The 23,176-nt window shown below is 42.0% G+C and overlaps 1 protein-coding gene across 6 annotated transcripts in view; it reads right to left on the bottom strand.

Moving 5' to 3' along the window:
• Positions 1-23,176, bottom strand: part of esrrb (estrogen-related receptor beta) — a 44,564-nt gene that overhangs the window by 13,262 nt on the left and 8,126 nt on the right. For 3 of the 6 annotated variants that reach the window (XM_030126594.1, XM_030126595.1, XM_030126599.1), the window contains 4 exons: positions 14,767-15,176; positions 9,034-9,159; positions 2,905-3,087; positions 2,287-2,448 (listed from right to left, as the gene is read on the bottom strand). In XM_030126594.1, the coding sequence (XP_029982454.1) occupies positions 2,287-2,448; positions 2,905-3,087; positions 9,034-9,159; positions 14,767-15,176 (881 nt within the window). The remainder of the gene's footprint in view (positions 1-2,286; positions 2,449-2,904; positions 3,088-9,033; positions 9,160-14,766; positions 15,177-23,176) is intronic. The other 3 variants (XM_030126596.1, XM_030126597.1, XM_030126593.1) reach the window with 3 other exon arrangements.

Here is a 23,176-nt window from a genome sequence, read left to right as displayed (position 1 = left end):
AAAATCAATTGGGAGAAGGTAAGTGCCAATTTTCGTGACATTTAAATAGTTACATTTGGACTTTAGTTATTGGCCCATCTGTCAATGGCCTAATCAATGTGGGCTACTTCATAATGAACTGTTAATCTTTTTAATTCCATTGCCTAAGGCTACAAAAATCTATCAGAATGCAATCAGCAGTTTTCCTCCCTCTCCTTTCTTGTCCCGGAGCAGATGAGGGGAGAAATATTGTAGGAACAGAGCATGGTAGGCTGCCCTGGGGTACCGTTGGTGCATGGAGTGTTAGTGCATAGAGTCTCGCTCAACCAGTGAACCGTCTCTGATCAGGTTCAGCCATGTACAACTCAATTATGCAGCCATTTCATGGCCAGAGGACACCTACTGTCCTAATACAGGCAGCACCAAAGGGACACTCACAGACCAAGCACCAAACTAAAACTATTCTGTCAAACTGTGAAAATAATCTGCTTTCAGATTTTTTTTTTTCAATAAAAGCTAAAAGGGAAAATAAAATAAAAAAAAAAAGGGTGTAACTTTTCGGAAACAGATCAGAATAATCTACTTAAGGTCTTCAGTATCATGCAGCTCATCATTCCGTTCCAGGAACAGACACTCAGGCTTACTGCATCAGGTTTTGGGTTAAATGATGATTATCGACACAATTGGGATGACAAGTCCTTTGCCGCAATGTGTGGCGCAAATCCCATTAACATTATGAATCTATCCACTGTACAATGCACATTAGTATAATCTGATTAACAGTGTTTCAATACTATGACAAACAAAATCCCAGTTAGAGTGTGAGTAATACAGTGGCCTCAGATAACCTGTAAAATATGTTATATATTTGTCACATTGTGTGTACTTAAGACACTCTTTATTGTGCTTGTTTTCGAGTGTGTGTTAGTGAGTGATGCATCCATGCTTGCACAGTCCACAAGCAGCAAGAAACAAGAGACCGCTGGAGTGCTTGTGCGTGTCTGTGATGCCTGTGTAATTTTTGGGTCATAATGATGAGAGTGTGTTATCAGGTCAGTTGTGATCCAGTTCTGAGTAAGCTCCTTGGTTAAACTCTCAGCCTGCTGACCATGCAGGGCCCATGGGGAGTGATACAAACAGTTTAGACGTGCAAGGGGCCAGGGCCGAGGCCAGGGGCTGGGAGCATATCCACCTCTAATCTCCTTACTATCGGATCTGTACCTGATTAATACCCCTCCTTCTGAGAAGTACTCTAATACCTTTTCAGTACAAAATGCACCTGCCTGAGGTCAGCTAAAGTCCATTTCCCTTTCCTAAAAATAAGCTAACCTTTTGGTTACTTGAATTGGGAGTGTAAATTAAATTTGTGTGTAATCAAATGTAACTAAAAAGTTCATTCCCACACTTGTATATTTGAACATTTGTTGCGTGAGAAAGAACCAGACAGTGTGTGTGTGTGTGTGTGTGTGTGTGTGTGTGTGCGCGCGCATCACCGCCACTGTAATGTCGCACATTTCCTGTACGCTGACAGCTCTGTGCCTGTCCAAGTTATGCTGATGAGAAGAAGAGGTTATGGGGGAGCCGCTGAGGGACACATTCATTTAGTTTGTTACTCCTCTATGCCGACAGCACTGTAATGTTATAGAGTTATGGGGGTCAAGCTCAAGATCAAGGAGAATTTGCCTTGGTTGCAAAAAAAAGTGTAGCTAAACAATGTATTCTCTGTCAAAATCAGAGCAAAACTCTTGAAGGAAGCAAAATCTCTGCTGACGTGAGGCGCTGTATCCTTAATTCAACAGCCTCTTATAACCTAATACCTCATCTATCAGAATGTCTATGGGGCAAGGAAGAAACATGATTATGGCCATCAATAATTCAATGTATGTGTGTTTGCACTTGTGCGTGGCCTGGGTCTGCAAGTGTGTGCGTTTGTGTATGATATGATGTTTTGTTTGATTGGGCCTTTCCCCAACTTTGCCCTAAATCCCTTGTGATTACAACATACATTGGCACTCAGACTGTGTCCCCCTCTCCATTCAATGCAGGGATTTTAGATACACTCTATTGATTTGTTTCCTGCACAGCTATGTCCATTTTGCACCCACCAATCCACCCCCTCACCAATTCCACACACCCTGGGGCTGCATGAGCTGCTGTCATTAATTATCTAAGTGTGTGTGCACATGCTCATCCGGACAAAGTGTGTATGAGACAGGAGAAAAATAAAAATGGTAGCATCTCAAAATAAATCACAGGATGGAGAGTTTAAAATAGCAGAAGAGGAGGTGAGAATAATTGTTTTCATACCTGGGATGTGTTTGGCCCAGCCAATGATGACCACCAGCTCACGGTCAGCCAGGTCGCACAGCGTGGTCAGAGCCTTGATGTCGCTCTCCGGCATGGTGGGGTCAGGCATGGCATAGATCTTCTCCGGCTCCGCCACCAACAAGTGAGACACTATCTTTGTGACTGAGGATAGACAAGGAAGGAGAGGGATGTCAAAGCAAAGCAGGGGTCACAGGTCGTATCACTGAAAAGCTTAGTGAGGCGCACAGATGCACCATACTGATAAACATGGTAAGACTCAAACATATGGTACAATATATAGACCACTGTGAGGTTTCTTTCTGTTCTCATTATGCAAACGAATGAATGGAGCTTAGATGTTGATGAGTGACATGAAAGTTCTTATCCCTACAGAATGTATGCAAAAGACAAAAAAGTGTGCATACAAATATGAAGCACCAGTGTCCTCAAGCGCTCTGTCGTTGTTTAATATCGGTCATCTGCCCAGAGACTTATCATAATTCAGCTCTGACCGAAACAATACCTGGCCTATATTTCTGCCCAATGAACTCACTACTGTCCAAACATGGGGAAGAGAAGGGGATCATGAGTCTGTCCTAGAATTTGCCTTAGTTTTACCTGCTTGCTGGCCTGGCAGAGGAGGGACGACGGAGGAGGGAGACAATGGGCTAGTGATGGAGCAGTACTCACGAGGCTTTTTGGTGGGAGGGGGGAGCGTCAAGCCCAGATACGGGTTGTTTTCCGTGTCCAGCCTCCGTTTGTACTTCTGTCTGCCCCCTCGCACACGGTCTAGACGAACTCCTGTGATGGAAACAACAAAAGAGACGCGTTGAGATGCGAAGACTAAATCCTGAATGAAATCAGCTATCAAATCCACTAAAATTAACTAGGTCAAAACAAAGCGAAATGAAAACAAGAGAAAAGAAAAAGTAGGCACAGTCCATTAGAAGTGCTCTATTACATTACATAATTACATAATGATATCACAATTATTCTCATTTAGATCATGCATAGAAGCTTTTGCTTATATGAAAGCATGACAACACTGGAGAGATGGATGTGTGCATGTACACCAGTGTGTGTGTCTCCGTGTGAGGATGTGTCAGAGGCACGGCTGCCTTCCCATATGTGGTCCATGCCTGGCTGGTCTACTGTGACACAGCTGAGCCCAGAGCAGGTCTAAACATATGAATATTTAACGCAGGGTCAATGATCTCACAGACTGGTCCTCTAATTATTTAGCTTTTGGGGTGAGGCAGACTGCATACTAATTAGCTGCCAGATACATGCCTCTTTGCTTGTGCATATGTGTTTGTATGTGTGAGTGTTTGTGTACGCTCAGGTGAGTGTTCTTTGGTATCCAGAAACCGAAACTTAACCAGCCTCCAAAAGACACGCTCCCACACACACTGTACAAAACATCCGCTGTCATACTGCAGATAGATAACTAGGTATTGCTTTCCCATAAAAGACCCTTATTTCACCCCTCTTTCACTGGAGTAGCACTGAGGCCTTATCACCCCCAGCCACACCTAGGGGGCCAGGTTCTACACTGATACTGTAAATGTCAAGCCAGGCTCATCATAACATAAGTTATTTATTATCTCATTATTTGATAAGAATGTTTCCATTTGGATGTCTTTTCTATTCTATTAATTTTCAACATAGTTAAAATATTTCATCTACATTGTTCTATTTATTTGATACCACCAGGCAGGTATTTTGTTATTTAATGTAATTCTGCACAAATGTTTATGTCCTGCTTCCCCATATTTGGACAAGCGTGTCACTGCTACCATGCAGCCTAAATATTCCTGATATCTTAATCCTGTCAAGAGGGAGAATCCTTTCAATTTGCCTTGTATGCATAATGTAACCCCCAAACAAATTTAATTCTAAAGGGTGGATGAGAGAAGGCTCAATGAAATGCTTGTGGAGGAGGAGGAGTTAATTTGTCAGCCTCCTGTGTCCTCTGGGCGAACAACACCCGCAGCCAGAGCACTTCCTTGATGGTTTCATCACTTTATAACAGGGAGAACGGTGTCAAACCTGGGCATTGTGTAGCCACTGCAAATGAGCCTAATACAATTTGCCCATCAGCAAGTGCTCTTGGAGAGGATGAGTTTGGATGTGTCCCATGCATGATGGTTGGAGGTCGCTCAGTGACTAGGGAAGGAAATCAGATGATGTAAGATAGAGCAGCGGCCTTCATTTAACAAAGAGAAATTCAAAGAGGGAATGATATGTTCTTAATTTACACCCTACATTTCCTATGACAACAAGGACACTAACTATACTAAATGCAAGGGGTTCCAATAAACTGTAGCATCATGTAACTGCAGAACAGAGATTTCTTCTACTAATATAAATTATTTGATTCCCAAGAAACACAAATCTGATTAGGATTGTCTTTCAATTTCCTGACACTGACAACCCACTAACCTAATTACCCCCAATTCCCTACAGAACTAGAGCCTTCCCAGCAAGCACCAGGGACTCATCTGATGGCAACTACCTGTACTTTACACACACACATAACGCATACATAATGACAATTTCATCTTTAAATGTGTCACATCAAGAATTCTTTTTTTGTGCAAATCTCATCAGTAAAGGCGCCATGAGAATTTTCTTCACACTTCCTCCACCTGGTGGGAGACGGTGCTGTTACTATTGTGGAAATAGCGACACGTGATGCTACACTGTCTCCTGCGTCTGTGCTCCGTGATCCTTTCTACCGGTTAAGTCATGTGGCTGTGTGAGCCAGTGTAAAGCCACCGATGAAGGTAGATGGGTGCCTCTTTTAATTAGAACAGTCCTGGCCATAATTAACAGATGCTGACAGGAATTAAAGCTTGGCACTAACCTGTCTCATTTTACTGTCCAACAGGGCCAGACACAGGCAGAGAGGAAGAGAGAGTGATTAAAAGCAGCTAGACAGATTCATTCACTCTTGCTGTCGAGCTCTACGGCCAAGACTTTAAAGGGGCCTTTGTGAGGTTCATATGTCCCTTTGGTGGCCCTCGAAGCTTTAAGTGGTCTGACTCTGAGCGGTCTGTTGTGCCCCCTCCAGAGTAAACAGTAGGTGTGTTATAAATGTGTGAAGAGAGTAGAGTACCACCTCATCCAAAGTCATGTCACTGTTTTATGGCCCACTACACAGTGCAGCGAGGGTAGCAGCGGGTGAGCTCGGGTATCATCTCTTCAAAGCAGGGTGCTAGGGGAGAGGGCTTCTGGCCAAGGCGGCTGGCATTTGTGCACGGATTAACGCAGGCCTCAGGGTGGGGGCTGGGGCCAGCTGACCTAGGGCTCTTCTTTCTCTCCAAAAACAATAATAATCCCCTTCCAAGCACTCTCCTACAAAAGGGCCTGTCTTCACTCACTTTGTGCGGCCAGCCATGGTAGGGGCCCTTATTTTGAGTCTCTCACCTGTTCTGGGTGTCTCTCCCTGGGGAAAGTGTCAGGATGTCTGGGATGGTTGGCAATGCCAAAGGGGGCTTAGGCGGACCCTATTTTAGCTGGGAAAATCAGAAGGCCACATGGCAAGGCACGGTGAACCTTACCTTTCAAGGAAGCCGCCCTGCTAAACTGCCGTCAGCACTATTTCAAAAGGCCCCTGTTGCCAGCTTTGCATGCTTGTAAGTGTGTTGCAGCATTTTTAATGGCGAGTGGTGATGAGCGAGGGTAGCGGAAAAATTGTCACGCATTGCCTGCCCACTCCCTCTGCTGACCCCAGGGGCTGCCATACTGACACCTTTGTCACATACTCCATTTACAGGTTAGCTACAGTATCCCCTGTGAGCAAACATCTGTGTTCCTGCTGCTAATTGAAAAGACTATATTACACTTAAAGGAAACCTTAGTCAGAAACATATTACATTAAGTTTTTTTTACCACTGACAGAAAAAGAATACATTATTTACCCTATGAGCTTGCACTTTGACATTTTACGTCTAGTATTTCATGGACTATGTGTGCAAATGCAATGTGGTTTGTGTTTACGTATGCTGTCTATGTGACAATGATGCCGCTATTGTGGGATATGGCCGTTCCTTGCATGCCAGTCTGCTAAGCAATGACATGCTGTAAGAGGTGTATTGTATATCAGCACAAACGCACTCAGTCCTTTGTTGTTCAGCTGACATCCTTGACTATTACAATGCGCTCTTACAATAAGACACTTTTCAGGGCTTTATATTGGCAAGAACACGGTGATTCAATACATATGATACGGGAGTTACAATTCAATATTTTGTAGCACTGTGAGAAATTAGATATTTTGTGATTTTCTAATTTTACGAAAACTGTTCACAAAGAGTACATCACCATGTGCATAAAATCACAGTAATTAATGTTTCATCAAATGACTGACGACCAATTACAACACTGATTACTAAATCCAAAACATCAATAAATGAAACACTTTAATTTAGTAAATGTGTGGATTTAAAGAGGTAAAACAGCTAGAAACTGATTTTGTTTAACTTGGCTGTGTGGGTATGTATGTGTGTGGAGGCTTCTCTGTGTGGCTCAGTGAGGGAAAAAGGAAGTGAGTGGAGTGCAACTGTCACTGAATGATGTCAATGTAATCTCTCAATAGTATCTTGTCTTCTCTCTTGCTCTAAGCTCTGATCTGTTTCCATTGATCAGAGGAAAAACCTGTTGCCCCTGACATTTGATTCTTCTATTGATCACTTCCTCCTTTATACAGTCAAAGGAAAGTACAGAGACTCAACACAGGGTTTAAGATGGTCTCCTCTAATCATGCTGCTGATCTTCGAAGACCGTTTTCTTTAGACCATTTACCACACTCTTAGATATAAATGTGAGATTAGCACTGTATATCATGTGAGCTTTGCCTTTGAGGCTGTAACAAATACTGCTTCTCTCAAAACAGAATTCATATTTTAATTCAGAGACAATGGTTTATATAAACTGTTTCATCTTGAATGGGTGGAGCACTGTATTTCGTTGGAGCTGTAAAGTTATAATTAGTTGATTTTCCATTGAGACACAATGTGACCTTTCTGCAGTAATGAAAGTAAGTGGCAACCTCAGTCACATGAGCAGTGGCCATTTCTACACCCTCCGCCTGAGCATGGCGTTGAGCCGACGGCTTCATAGAGCTTACAGTGGACACAGACCATGTGTCTCTCTTTCCACTTCATCTTGGTGACACGTTAACATGTCAGCCTTGGAAAAATTCTCCTCACATCTCTCTGCAAATCATGACAAATATATTTTAACTAGTAGAAATCAGTTGTGTGAGAAGGAGCAATGACAAAAGCTGTGTAAGACTTCAATCAGTGTGTAACAATAGTTTAATAGGGTGAAGATAGCCACTATGTAAAAGAGGATGGTCATTCTTATTCTGCGATTGTGCTGAATATACAGAAGTGTGCATTAGAAGCGCAGGCTTAGCCGAAGTCTGCATATTTGAGTTTTACACTCTTTTTACTCTAACCTGACACTGGTCATTCATTTATAGCCAGGACTACATATTTTTGTAGTCTCTTATTCTCCAAGATGATATATTGGCATAAATTTTTCATCAGATAGTAATGCGATTACTCTGTCTTTCTGGCACTGAGGCTTTATCTGGCTGCAAGGAGTCCAGGGGATTCTGTTACTGTGTGACGATCCATATGGGTTATGACTCCGGCTTTAGGTGGTGACTCGATATATATGCATCTCTAAATCCCATTCTTCAATGAATAATGGGAGGAATAATGTTGAAATATCTATACACTGCATTGAATTTAACTTAAAAGTGAAAGTTTTTACAGAATTTCATTTATCAGAGCCCTTCTCTGACAGAGTATTTAAAGCACTTTATAACCATGAGGGACACTCGTATTTTACACATCATAAGTGCTTCTTGACTTGCACTCATCATCACCTGAGGAAAGCAAAAAAAGTAAAAAATGAAAAAAAATATCGCAAATTCCCTTACAGACTCCCTGAGCTTCTCCCAGAGGAGGCTTGAATAAATATAACACCACCACTTCACCCCCAAGCCACATATCTTTCATTATTCATTTGTCTACCCTTTTCCAAGAAACCAACAAGTGAGAAACAGGTAGAGAGAAGGAGAGAGAGAAAGATAGAGAGGCCGGTGAGGAAGCATCCACTATTGCAGTGAGGTAAGGGAGAATGGATAGGTGCCTCCCCCGGAAGAGCAGCCAAGCCTAGAGGTCTCAGGGGAATCGGTGGCGAAACGGGGGAAGGGGGGAGAAACCCAGCCAGACAAATCCATTGGAAGCATGTTTAATTGTCACTGAATTCCCTGCTGGCGTGACTTTAAAAACCATCCACAGGAAGAGAGCTGAGATGTTCGGAAAACATTTAGTGGATCAATATGCCGAGGAGAGCTGAGACTGTGCCGAGTGTGTGCTCAGGGACCCGGCCTGAGCCTTTCCAGGAGGAATACTGTTACATTTCTATTACTCAGACGGTGGGATCAACCTATTCAGCATATTTCTGTCCACAGCTCAGCTGCACATTATTTACTGCTTTGTTGGTCGGGGGAGGACTGGGGGCTGAGAACTGTTGTCTTGGTCAAGTTGTGCATATACCTCAATGGACTACCACAGGAAACATACTGTTATACTTGTAGATATCTGAGATTTACCATGAGCTCAAGTAAAACAACAAAATCACTGGAGGCATTTTTTTGGTTAAGTAATTTCTAGCAACATATTTATAGCATGTGTCCGCAGATGTAAGACTTAATAAAAATGTTCTTACTCTTCTTACCTTCTTTGAGCATCCCCACTTTGAGGCATTTCATGAAGCGACAAGCCTGACATGATTTGCGTCTCCTTTTTGTGATCTCACACTCATTTGTGGCTGGACAGCTGTATTCTATATTACCTAGTAGGAAGAAGACGAAAAAAAGAGAAGTTGTTAGTAGAAAAAAATACTAAAATAAAATCCAATACATTACCATTTAAAATAAAATGCTTTTGCGGAAATATTTAAATCCTGGGTACAATTTATCATGTACTCTCTGTGCCATCATATGCTCCATAATAAATCATCTTTCGTCAGCTCGGCATCGGCACTTGTTAATCATATAGATTCCTGTGAAATCCATCTGTGTAATATGCAGGTTGCTCCAGTGTCCTCCAGTGAAAAAGGTTCCATGCATTACTGGGGCCAGCGGCAAAAGGAGAAGCTGGACTAAGAGGTACGGGTGGGGTGGGGGTGGGGGGGTGAGATAAAGTTGCAGTAGTCCTCCAGGACCCATCAGTGGACGCCACCCTGGTCCAACACTAAATTGGCCTCATTAATTCTGTGCATGTCCCCTCCGGGCCCCGGGTGCAGGCCATGTCCCTCTGCGCTCAGAGGGGTCTGCCACTGCCTCAATAGCAGGCTAGAGAGCCAGACACGCTACCCCTGACCACTTTACATAATACTCCTGCAAACCCAAACCTGTTGTTACCACTGTTGCCATTGTTGACTATTTACATAGTGTACAGGCTAGAGGCCTTATGCATTATTCAACTGCAGCGTCTGATTCCAGGACGGAGCAATGAAAAAGAGTTTCATTGCTACACAATAAAAGAGCCGGTTCTGCTCTACTCTAGCATTAGCAATAGAAAGGGCAGGATATGTGAGGCAATTCCTCCGCTTCTGTCTGATTCCCTACATTTTACTGTATTCAGGGGTTTTCAATAAAGGGTTTCAATATAATAGTTGCTTCAGCCTAAGAATTTGAATTATCCTCGTTTTCAATTGGCTTTCAACTTTAGAGGTTTTGACATTGGTATTTTCCTAAACTTTTCTTTTAAGCTTTTGTTGATGCCTTTCTCAGTGTAGCCCAAAAAAAAGAATTTGAGTGATGAAAAAAATTTACTTTAATCATAATATTAATTTAGAAATTTCTACTTGTGCATTCAGGTACATTTAAGTATTTCAGTGTATAAGGTTTCTGATAAAGCCATAAAACACACACATAAACTACAGACTTTGAACACATTAACAATCTGCAGCTTCTTTCTATAATTTGTCGTAAAAGACAAAACACCAACACGTTCAGACTACATCCCGACATCCTGTACCTACTATATAGGTCTGACCATCACACTGTATTTCTGTACAGACAAACAGAAAGCTGTGTAAAATTCCACAGACGTTACCCCACTAGCCCTTCAACACCCTTTGACAACTTATGCAATTATGTTAACATTATTGGACAGATCAAGTGGAGGGTCCCAAGATGTTATAAATAATTAGAAATTCCTCCTTATATCTGGGTTAGAAATCATTATGCTAATTCTCCTCATCTCTTTGGGACTGGGGTAAATAAAGGTGTGAAGGAAGCGGCTGATGAGCTCTGATTGTCTTTCCTCTGTCTGTTTTCTCTGTTGTTACAGCAGAACCAGACCATAATAATCCTATCCATTTCCCATATGCTGGGAGAGAGGCAATCAGTGCCACTATGTGCAGAAATCAATTCATGAGTGGCATTTATGTTTGCATTCTTGATAAAACTATCCAATCAGCCTATTTTCTTATGTAAAGCACAGAACAATTATTTTCTTTGCATTTAATTGTAAAACCCTTGATTCTGTGAGTCAGTGCTGTGTTATTTGAGATTCACATTAAACACCAGAATCATCATCCAGGCAGAGTGTGAGTCCCTGAGGTCCCCCTTTCCCTTTCCAGGGACACGTGAACAATCCACACCTATTGGCTGACTGAGAGAGTTAGTCCTTTCATATAACACACTTTCGAAACAAAAACAAACACATGCTTGCACAGTCCTGTGCTACTGTGTCCAGCTGTCCTCTCAAGTCCCCTGAGCGTCTGATGTGCTGTCAGAAGGGGCTTCTCATAGCTCTTGTGGAGAGACCGGTGGATTAACAAATTTTTCATCTCTACATTTGGTTTATATTTAGGAGATGGAGTGTTTAAGTATCAGTATACATACACTAAGTCCCACTTCATAACATGCCTAATGCCACTTAGCTGATATTAAATGACAGTAAGCCACGACCTGTCATGTTTTATTGTTTTTAGTACCATAAATACATGGTATAAGTTATAGTAACAGTAACAAATTAGAAATAAACTAAATGTAAAATGTACTTATTTACAAAATATATATTAATGTATTTATTTATATTTTAATCCATTTCAGTCCTTTTTCTCACATGCCTTTCTCATTTTCTACTAAATGTGTCTGAACTGGACTAAAAGAAATGGATAAACACACTGCAGATTAACAAACCTCAGCAGGTCAGTCTTTAAAAAGTGGTCAGGTGAGACATAAGCACTTGAATAGGGATTTCTAGTGACAAAATTGATTTTAAATGGACATTTTTATCAAGTGCATTGAATGACTGTTGCCACTCAGACATGAGGTCTGGCAAAAGTGGCTTGCAGAAAACAGCACGGCCACTTTCACTTTTAGAGATGAAGCATACTGGTAGAGACCCCTTTAACCCGAGGGCCATGTGAGGGTTTATCTGTCTTTAGAGAGGTTATGGTATGGTTACCAATAGCATTACAGAGTGAAGGGAGAAGAAAAAGATTTCCCTCCTTTTCTTGATAAGTATCTGTCTCAATCTATTTTATGGCTTTTCAGGACCCATGCCAGGGCACAGAGGGGAAAGTCAGGTCTTGTAAGTAAATTACAGTAAAATGGCAGGTATTTCTCATCAAAATCTAAACTGACTTTTACAGGCTTACTGTCAAGGTCTATTACTTCATATAAAGGAGGGCCACTGAGTTCAGTTGGTTTCAAGCAATTTTACACTTGGGTTCAAAATGGGAAAAAAACACAGCTCAATAAGATATATATGTTTTTGATTGGTAGAGCACGTGAGGTACAGGGATAGGGGTATGATTAGGGAGCAATGAGAACAGGGGCATATCTGGGATGGATGGAGATCCAGGTTGACATTAATTTGGGCCTGGCCTTGACTAATGTAACTATCTCCACGTAAGAGTTCAAGGGGCTTTTCACTGAATGAATTGGTGACAGAAGATGGATTTTCCATCTCCTTTTGTTGAAAAAGAAGGGACATCAGTTGAACAAGCGAGCGCTAGAGGTGGAAGGTAGGGGGACAAAACGTTAAACAAATAGTATGTTACATAAAAAAAATTGGAAAATTTCTACAGTAAGTTATAATATTTTAAATATTATACAAATTAAATATACATAGCTTGGAAACAACTACAGCATTGCTATTAGGAGTTAACATCAATACCACATAGAAATTGAGTTATACAAGCTGAGTGCAAGGTGATAAAGACTGTCATGCACATAGTTAACGTTAACTTAGCATGTTGTTTGCCCTAAGTGCTATAGAACAGTGTGATAAAGGGCTGGAAAAGACAGCTCCTTTGTTTTCTTCTCATTAGAGAGGGCCGTCTCACACTCCACCCTTGACTGCCTTGTTATTCCTTTAATTAATCAGTTCTCATCAACGGCACCCTCTCATTCTTTCAAGAGCTCTACATCCCGCTATTTACTGCCTACATTTTCCTCCAGCAATCCTGCATGAGTTTCTTTTATCATTTCGAAAGGCTTTCACCTCCCCCAAAAAGTCCCTGCGTCCTCCTGCCTTCTCTGCCTGGGACCCCTGTCTGATTATTATGCCATTAAGCCTCTCCTCCTCTCCTCTGAAAGAGCAGCAGGGTCCCTCTCCAATCTAAAGAAGTCCTGGGTTTTTTTCCCCTCCTTTCCCTGAAATTACCCGGCGACGCGTGCCTGAGTTTCTAATTGGCATGCCCGTCCCTGGAGACGGCCCCCTCCCTTCTTCCTAATGAAAAGCCTCGGCCTTAATTACACTTTCCAAACGCTGATTGTTATTGACAAAACTCCTGTGGCTCGGACAAACGACGGCAGATTAGCTCCATTACAGGCAGCCCTCCAAGAAGAGAAAGAGAGGGATTTCAAATCGACAATGCAAAGTGTGGGGGAAAAAAGAGGAGCTTTCAATGTTTTTTCCATGTACCTTTGCCTTAATTGTTTGGGCCATTGCTCCACTTAAGACGCTCCTTTTTTTTCCCCTCAATGCCTCTTCTCTGTTCCATTGTGTTGCCGTCAGTGTACTTTTAGTGAAGGGACAAAAGCTCAGTTATGTTACTTGAGAGAAAATGTTCATCTTTTGTCAATAGACAGGATTGCTGATGGCAGCGTGGGCAAACATGAGGATTTGGCCTAATGCTTTTGTTTGCCTGCAAAAGGTACATAGACTGTCTAAAGCTGATAGGGCTGTAAGGTCCAAAATCAACACCTATCAATGGGACAACCTGCTTTCCATTTAATGCTTGCCATTATTTGTTGATAAAAAAATTTACCAAAAGAGAGTCAAATATGTGCGATTCATATAATACTTTTTTCTTCTGCTCTGAATCATCTCATTTCACCATACACCCTTACAGCCTATTTTTCCGATTTTGCCTGGTTTTCCACTGCACGTCCTTCTCCTAAGCCGGCAGGGCTTAGACCTGGGCAGCTGTGCCTGTTGTGCAGATTTTTTTTTGAGGCTCAACAATATCTCCGTCTTCCTGATTAATCTGGACCACAGCGCACAGTTTCACAGTGGGGGACCTTTCATTGCCTCTCTAATGAGAAGCTGTGATACATCATGCCTTGCAGATAGCCAATCGCACCCTAGTCCCCAGATACACACAAACACAAAACAAGACAGGAATAATAAAGCACATTCTCTAAGCCCCTTAAGGCATTTAGTCAAAAAGCTACTCCACTCCCCCAAATCTGACCTCTGAATGATGTCATGTCCACTACTTTAATGCACCACCATCCAGCACCACACATGACAGATGAAGACATCAATGTCCCACTAATGGCCTGCCACATATCAAATTACTTGTGTTTAGGTGTTTCTGTTTTTGTTAAAGTCTGATATAATTAACAAAATACAGGTATGACAAGTGCATTTCTACATTAAAACCCACTTTCTTTGGTTCTCTATCAGTGGAGTCATAATGTTTACTAACATTACTGTCTGCTGTATTGTGGTGTCACTAAAAGTACTGTGACAGTACTGTGTTTAATATATTATCTCAGATACATTTACATCTGCAAAGGTGGTGAAAACAAAAACTTCCATAATCCCTTACTATTTCACAGTCACATTTACATTTCACAAATTAAACTCTTTTATAATATTGTTTTCATTGAGAGATCCTTCAGAGAAATGACATATTGTACATTTAAATAGTTTTTTGGTATACAGTAATTAAAGAAAATATACTGCATGCTTTGTGATGAAAGGAAAAGTATTTTTATAGATCATGTTGGTCCCAGGACAAACAGATATCTACCACACTCTAGTGATTTTTTTGATCTCTTGTACTATGTATGTCTTAGTGTCGCTGCGAGGCCAAAGGTGTCTTGTACTGAAGTGTTTTTGTGTGTGGTGATGCAGCAACATGGGATGAAATGAGTCGTACTGAGTGTGCTCAAGTGTTTGTAGGGCTGCAGTGAGAGAAAAAAAATACCTTGTATTGTCCTTTTAAAAAAGGCTTTGCAAGCCTCACAAGAGGCCACCCCATAGTGATACCCCGAGGCAATATCTCCACAGACCAGGCACAGCCTCTTGGGGAGGGAGTTCAACATGTATTCGCACTTTATGGATGAGTCCTCCATGATGGTGCTGGAGCAGTCGTCATAGCGCTTGCGGCAGGTGCCAGCCCCTAGCCCACTTGGGGTGAACATAGGAGGAGAGTCCAGGCCGTTGGAGTGGCTGTTCATGGTGCTGACATAGCCGCCGCTGGCATCTGAGTTGCCGCTGGGGCTGTGATGGCTAACTGTGTCGATGACTGAGGAGGGACTGGATGGCTCCGTCTTGATGTAGGACCCACAGCTGGAGGGTAGGTGCCGGTCATCAGCGGCCATTCTATTCAGCAGCCTGGTTTGGGAGGTTGGGGAAGGGACACAGAAGAAGAGGAACATTATTCACAGAACTCTTCAAATGAATCTCATAAAACAGTGTGTTCATGGAAATGAATGAACAGCAAACAAATATTAAGCCAGACAATTTTTTTCAGTAATGAGCTTACAAATCATCACAAATACACTAGGTCTCTATATCAAACATATCTCATTGAACCAATTAAATTAGGAGGAATATTTACTAAACAAAAATCTATGAGCAGTCTCACACAAGTTTTATGAATTTAACACAACATTTCTTGCTGCATTTATTCATGTGAACAAAATACAAGCCCATGTGCTGTGACTGTGTGATGCATATCTAAAATTGACATGTCTTTTCTCTCATTCATTCCAATTTTTCTGTCATTTACATCACTATGTGTCCTGGCCTTCCCTATAAACCAGTCAACCGAGGTAAGGATGCTAAGTGCCTCATTAGCCACACACCACGGCAGCTGCAAAAGAGCTTCAGTGTACAAATACACACTACCACACCATACACAGTTGCTCATGTGCCCACATGATACAAACACACAGATGGAAGGAAAAGTAAAAGAGAGGGAAAGGTAGAGTGGCTGTGAAAGAGAACAAGACAGAGAGCACTCAAATAACTTAACACACAAGTGCACATACTCCCTGACACACACACACACACACACACACACACAACACATCCAGTCAGAGGCATCTCCATAGTTTAGAGAGCAGATTGGACCTTGGCTTGTCTCCTTGAGTCAGCAGTCAACCAAAAGGAAACATGATGGCAAGATATTGACTTTTTCAGTGTCTGCCTAATAACTGTATTTTGGAGTACATGCAATCTGATACTGTAACGTGTGCAGACTAAAGTGCAGTCTTTTGGCTGTGGCCAGAAAATGCCCTCTCCCGCTTCTTTGCCCATATAAATCCATTTCAGTCTTGCCCTACAACCTTTAACTTGAAATTGGGGAGAACAACTGGGGAAAACTTGGCTTAGACATGTACAACTCATTTTACTCAAGAGGTGGACTGCTAGAGGAGATAGATAACTCAATGTATTGGAGATGCCGTGTAGACACAGTGACCTATTAGGGTCAAGGCAAGGTTACACATGAACATACACACACACTTCTTTGCATTGGGTACCACGGTAGGGGTCAAAGGTCCCCTGCACTTGCCTGCATTAACAAAATTGAGCCTTGCATGGCTTATGCAAATCCAGACACAGGGGCTCCTAGTGAGTGGCAGCTAGACAGCCCAAGTTGTGCCTTAGCACATTAGCTCCATTAGCATATTGCCAACTAATGGTAATGTTTACATATTTGACATGTCAGTTTACCATCAGCACAGAGAGCGGGGGATGTTCACAACTGGGCGCTTTCTGCCTGATTGGATGATGGCTGTCGGTCTCAAGTGCCTCAGAGGAACCAGGAAACGAGAGGCCTCTGCTATGTCCCCTATCGGTCCACTGGACTGCCTCTTGCTCTCTGCGGCTGATTTAATTGTGAGGGTGGGTGACGGAGGGGTTCAGGCCCAGGGGTCAGTGGGTCAACCTTATTTTCTCACCCTGGCTTCCTGGGCCCGTGGAGATGGGGGTCAGCGTGTCAAATTAAATCTCATTCCCGGGTTTCCCTCCCTGCTGTCATGTATATTCATCGGAGCTCCAGGTGCCTACCACTTCTGGAAATTCAGAAAAAGGTTAACTGCTAAAATAAATAATAAAAAATGCCCCCTGTTAAAACCGTTGACCTTGTGGAATAAGTCCTTTGTCTGAGCACTCTTGGAATTCGTCTTGCAATATATGGCTACCACTGTATAAAATGGACAACTACATTTTTACTGGAAAAAAGGTGTCCAATTCAGTGTTTCACTTTTAATTTAAACAATGAAAAACATACCTTTTTATATTACCATTGGCTTTATGAGAGGTGGTTCAGCTGTTTCAAAAACTACTCCACTTGTACTCTTAAACGTCCTTGCAGAAAGAAATTGAAAAAGTGAATTCATTTCATGCCTGTTTAAAATAGAGCTTGCCGCTCTTGATAATAAATGCAGATTGCATCTCCATAAATTAATGCAGAGCTCTGTATTCATCTGCTTTATGTTCTCTGTTTCAGATGGATATGTGCACCTGTGCAATAGGGCACCTGCACTTGGCTTATTAAAGGCTATATATTAAAACGTAGGAGCGCAAGATGGCTCCATTTAGCTTTTATTTCACAAATTCAGAGTAAGCTTAACCCTGGTTCAAAGGCCATCTTCAGGGTGACACTTAGCATAATTGCATAAGTGTCTTAACTGTTTCCCCTCCGGCTCAATGTGGTCATTTATAATAAATGTGCTAGCTAGAATCCCCTTAACTCATTCTGCTATGACACATTCTACCACTGCTATGCTTATGTTTTTAACAAGCCCGCATATATTGATTAATGATACTCAGGGAATACTAACCACTTGAACCTGGGGTATTAATCAAATAGTCTAAAATATTTCTATAAATATTCGTAATCTCTAATGGGACAGGTCCAATTTAAATCTATAAATACCATTGTAAGGGAAAATGAATTATGAACATTAAATAGTTTGACAGCAGCAATGGTCCTAATAAATAATTCAATATGTGGGGCAGATGCTAATTAGCTTGTGTGCTACACAGACACAGCAGACAGGAAGAGGTGTGCTGAACTAAGTGAGACTTTATGCTATAAAATCTATAGTTCTGTCTTACTTGCTTCCTCAAGGTAAGAGCATTTCAAATTCTGCTGCCTGGCTGCCCAAAGGAGCACTGCTCGTCTAAGATACACTATCTCCCTTTCTCTCTTTTCTCTTTCTGTTCCTCCTCCTTTTGTTCCCTTTGTACCGATCAAAATTCATGCTGAGTAGTGGGTTATGGGCCTGCAATCGCACACTGCGCAGTTTGGTTTTAATTTGATTCCACCTGGCCCTCCTAACAGCATTTCAGATCCCTAATATCATTCCACTAGTGCTGCTGTGACCAGGATTAGCTGGCCTAATGATCTGGCAGCTCGTCTCACACTTGCTCTTCCTCGACTTCCTGGGAGGAGAACCGAGGAGCACTCATTCCCTCACGTCTCAGTACTTCCCTCGCCTGCGAGCAAAACACTGCACATTAGATGACACTGTCGTATGAACACAGAACATCCAGAAGCTAATTGAGCCAATTTGTACGTATTCCTGCTGAGAGCTTCTTGCTCACTTTGTAAGGAGACTGACATCCTCTGCTGTTCTCTCTGTACAGCTTTTTCCTATTTCATGTGTAAATCACAAGTAACAGTGAGTAAATTCTTGATGTCCTTTTCACTCTCAAGGCCACCAAATGCCAAAAACACCATTTTATAACATTTGCTAACCTCATCCCAGAGTGTCACATCCCTGCTACCTGATCAGACTGTGTAAGTGGAGGGCAAGGTGTGGGAGGGGGGTTGACATCTGCAGGCAGGGTGATGGTGATATCAGATGCCCCAGTAGGGGCAGATCTGTCTGCAGGGCCCCAGGCGATGTGGCCTGATAAGCCACTGGCCCCAGAGTCAGCGCTGGTAGGACGAACTCAATTAGCTCCTGACAGACCTCCTCTCGGCCCAGCTCGGCCTCCCCGCCACAGCCAGAACTTGCTGGCAGCTGCCACACTGACCTCTCCTCCTGGGGCCACTGCCACCTCTTACCGCCCCGACACACAGGCAGGGACTCATTTTGGGGAGAGCAGAGACCATGCTGAATATCTCCACGGAAAGTCACAGAAATACATACAGAATTTTGTGTGCCACCAAGGGTGCGAGGTGTGTGTTCTCGTGGGGGAAAATGTAAATGAAATAAGATGAGGGGTTGGGGTGACCCATGGGAAAAAGGGTGGAAATGGAGGTTCCCAAACATACTCAGATGAAATATGGAGGACGCCTCTATGTCTAACTGGTTCCAGGTTAATGACCATCAGGGGAATACAGGGCCAAAATACTCAGGGGGCAATGTGCAGGAGTGTCTGCACCAACATTGCATTGGCTTATGTGTTCATAGGTGTGTATTTTTGTGTTGCAGGCTGAATATGAAACATGGAAACGTGGTGGAGAGAGGGGGTTGACGGCTGTGGTTTGGTTGGAGGCAAGCCCGGCACTCCACAGGGACCCATTCTAATCTATGAGGGAGAGGCCCCTAATTTTGGAGTTTCTCATTCATTAGTCCTGCTCTGGCAGAGAGAGGAGGGAGTGGTGGGGTGGACCTGAAGGGAAGGGAGGGGCCTCTTTATTAACAGATATGCCAGACACTCAGGAGAAGCTGACAGAGATTTATGATGTGCAGATATATGGAGGCAAACAAAAGGGAAGTCGAGAAGACAGAAAAACAGGAAAAGAAGGAAACAGAAAGTAAGTGATACACGAGGGGGGAAAAATAAAGACAGAGAGCGAGTGTACTGTGTATCGTACCACTCGAGGGCGAGGGCCCCGGATCAATAGTCCGTAGGCTAGGGGCTAGTGCAGGGTTACCACTGGGGGGACCATGCTGCTCTGTGGCTTGGGCAATTAAGTTTTTCAGTCTCCAGCAGAGTATTATATTTAGCTGCTCCACAGCGATGTCACAGTAGTCTTTATAAAGCCATGAGCTCACTCCACTATGACAACATGAGCCCCATGCTCCAGCGGCACCACAAGATAGCGCTGGCAAAGAAGCAGATCACATCTATTGATTCCCCCTCCCACTCCTTCCTGTTCTAGAGATGCTGCTGGCAGGAAAGAGAGGGCCTCTTGTGATACAGGCGCTGCTGTTTGTCTGACGTAAACTGTCTGGGCCGCACTGGGCAGATCTAGTTCTTATAAGGGGCTGAGTTCAGGATGTTGAGAGAAGCAAATGGCTAATGATTGTCAATGGGGGGTGTAAGAGACTTGCTGGTTATTTAAACTTGGCACTTTGGACACCAAAGAGTTAACAATCTTCTGTGCAAACCCAGTGGGAAAGCTCCCTGCAGAATTGGACAGCTCATCATACAGAAAGTACAAAAAAATCAGAGATAAGTCTAGCCTGCTTTGCAGTACATTTGGGATCAAATTCCTAATTCTGCCTTTTCATTGGAATAGATTAGTTTCTGTTACATCCATTATATGGCACGGTCATGGTATAATTTAAGAACATAAATTTACAATGGCACACGATATCTCAAAAAGTAATTATTTTCTGCTACTCGCAAAAATGACCAATAGCAATTTCTCACAATAGTCTCCTTCATTGCTAGCCACCAGATGCATGTTTGTAGGTAATGACATCAGACATAGCCTGGTGTTGTGTGATATGTAACAGATATACTGGCGCCAATATCACAAAACATTCCCTGCAATATTAAGTCATAGGCGGATATTCCTACTTCGTCACTTACTACTAATGACTCAGAACCCGTCAGAATTATGACAGTCTAGGGTTTTTTAAGTTGACTGCTTATCATTTCTGCTTTAGTTCATGTTGTTGTTACTTAACTGCTGCATAAATTTGATCTCCATGAAACTGTATCTGACAAATGAATGCAGCTTTCTTATGAATCTGGGTTTTGGAAAAATATGTTGACAGTTTTTCAGTTGTACAGATAACATCATGTTTTGTGTCTCAGTAACCTGCTATGTACTATAGAGTGAAAAAAATAAATATTTTAGAAAAGTATAGCTATAGTTTGCATGTCACAGTGCTGCTTATAAGTTACACATTTTATTTGTGGAACTTCTGTCAAAAATTAGATTCATTGGACTCAGTAGTTTGAATAGAAATGTGAAGGGTATTCCTAATTGTGGTTCTTTTCTTCGGTGTGTGTGTATGTGTATGTCACAAACAGAGAAAAATATTATTATAAAGGGTTAAGGCTATTTAACACAGTCCAGTGTAAATCACAGGTTTAGACACAGTGACTGTGCGTACAGAGGGACGGAGGCATAAAGTCATGCATGAAATTACTTCATTAATCTTCTTCTTAGGGGGGGAACTCTACCTGCTTAAAACAAAGAGCCCATCCCACTCATGCCATAAATTATCCTCTTCATCAAAAGAGAAGCAAAATACAAACAAATAAACACACATTTGTGCACACTCATGCAAATATGAAAAAAAAGGAAAATGAAGAGCCAAAATTAGCAGGTTTATCAGGTGTCTGAGATAATTTAAACACAATCAGATGTGTAAATGTTTGTACAGGCTCACAGTCAGTGTGCAATCCCAGCACACAGGTAAGATTAAAATCATGTGCATTACAGAGGATGCTCAACATGATGGTAAAAATGTAACTGGATTTTTCTACAATAAAATGTTTTTGGCACTCAATTAAATACACTTCAACTGAGCTGATGGAGCTCAAAACACTATTGGTATGACTATGTGTGTGCCTCAGCAGACATAGTCATTGCAATAGCCTCTAGCTTTTTACAGGCTCATCTCTACCAGCTGCCACACATTCCCCATAAATAGTGCTGGTAATAAAAAGGCGGGTGGGCCTAACTGATTTATACGGCAGTGTCCACCATCACACCATTCAGGAATAATTAAACTTTGGGGATATTTCCTGAATTAATGTGTCTCCTTCAGGGGGCAATCTAAACATACATTTCAGCGTTCACCATATCTGGCTCCACCGGACGTACTGAGAGGGAGGGACTCTCCAAGTGGCAGGTTCAACAACCAGCCACTCCGTGTAACCATTCGATTATACTTAGCGCTATAGGGGTGGTCTCATAAGCAGGCATTTTAATGTGCACATGTTTTGTGACCAACAGGCAAATATATAAGTACACAGTCATATAATTTGAAGGCAAGTGAGCAGGCGAGAAAACACACCATGCAACACGCTGACTCACACAAACTAACACAGTAAAGAGTGAAAAACACATAGGATAAAGGTTTAATGAAATAAAAATTATAACACATTTTACACAATGAAAAATAATATGCAAGATAGAGTCAGAACTAACTAATTTTGGACTGCCAATATGTTTTCTTTTCCTTTTTTCACTTTAACTGTTTTAACTGCAGAAAAAATATTTGACTTATGAAGCTAAGTGATAACAAAATGCTCAAACTCCCATGATTGCATCTACTTATTAAAACTAATTTATCCAAAATAAAAAAGACAGAATACATGGAAGAGAGGGTTGGTAATACTATATCAGATGTTTGTTTGCATTCTCATAAACAATGACAAAAAACTAAACTAAAATGCTGTCAGTTCCAAAGTTGTCTCCCATATTTGATGTCAGAATTATTTAAAGCAATATTTGTTTTAAATTCTCTAATGTGCAGTGCATAAGCTATGTGACCTGTGAGAAACGAGTTTGTCAATAGAAACTCCTGTTGAGCACACAGAAACTAGGCCCACAGTAACTGGCTTTTTGCACTCTGCTTTGTTAATGGTTGGTTATTGGTCACATCTACTTGCCTCAGGCAAATCACACGAGGGCTGAGCGCTCTCTCTGCCGAAGACACACCCACAACTCTAGTAAATGTGCACTCTGCATCTGTCTATTTAACATTACAGTTATAGCATTTGATGACACTGTGGCCTGCAGCTTTCCTTCAAACTATGTGCTATGTGAGCAAATGCATTGTGCATTTGTTCACAACTTTAATGACAAAAAGTGCTGGGTCTAAAAGCTTTAATGGGTGCAAGACTTAGTCCAGCCACAGAGAAGACTTGGTGAAGCTGTCAGTGAGAATCAGAGCTGCTACAGTGACGGACGGTTTCAATATTGATTTCATAAATAAACAAAGCTAACCATCGATCCTAATGTTATTTTGCATTTCAATTACTGCTCTGAAACATAACCTTCAAACAACTGGCCGCTCAATACCAATAGCCCTCACTGATAAACACCCATATAGTTACCCACCTTACATCACATTTTCTTACCAAGTGTGAATTTGTAATCCTAAAATATTACCAACTTTAAAACTATGTGTACAAGTAGCTGAAAAGCAGCCAAATTGTTGTTGAGTGTTCCTTTTGTACAGTGA

This window comes from Sphaeramia orbicularis, chromosome 22, assembly GCF_902148855.1.
Source record: "Sphaeramia orbicularis chromosome 22, fSphaOr1.1, whole genome shotgun sequence".
NCBI classification, from domain to species: Eukaryota; Metazoa; Chordata; class Actinopteri; order Kurtiformes; family Apogonidae; genus Sphaeramia; species Sphaeramia orbicularis.
Note: the sequence above shows the minus strand (reverse complement) of the source record. Positions and strands in the feature narration are given on the sequence as shown.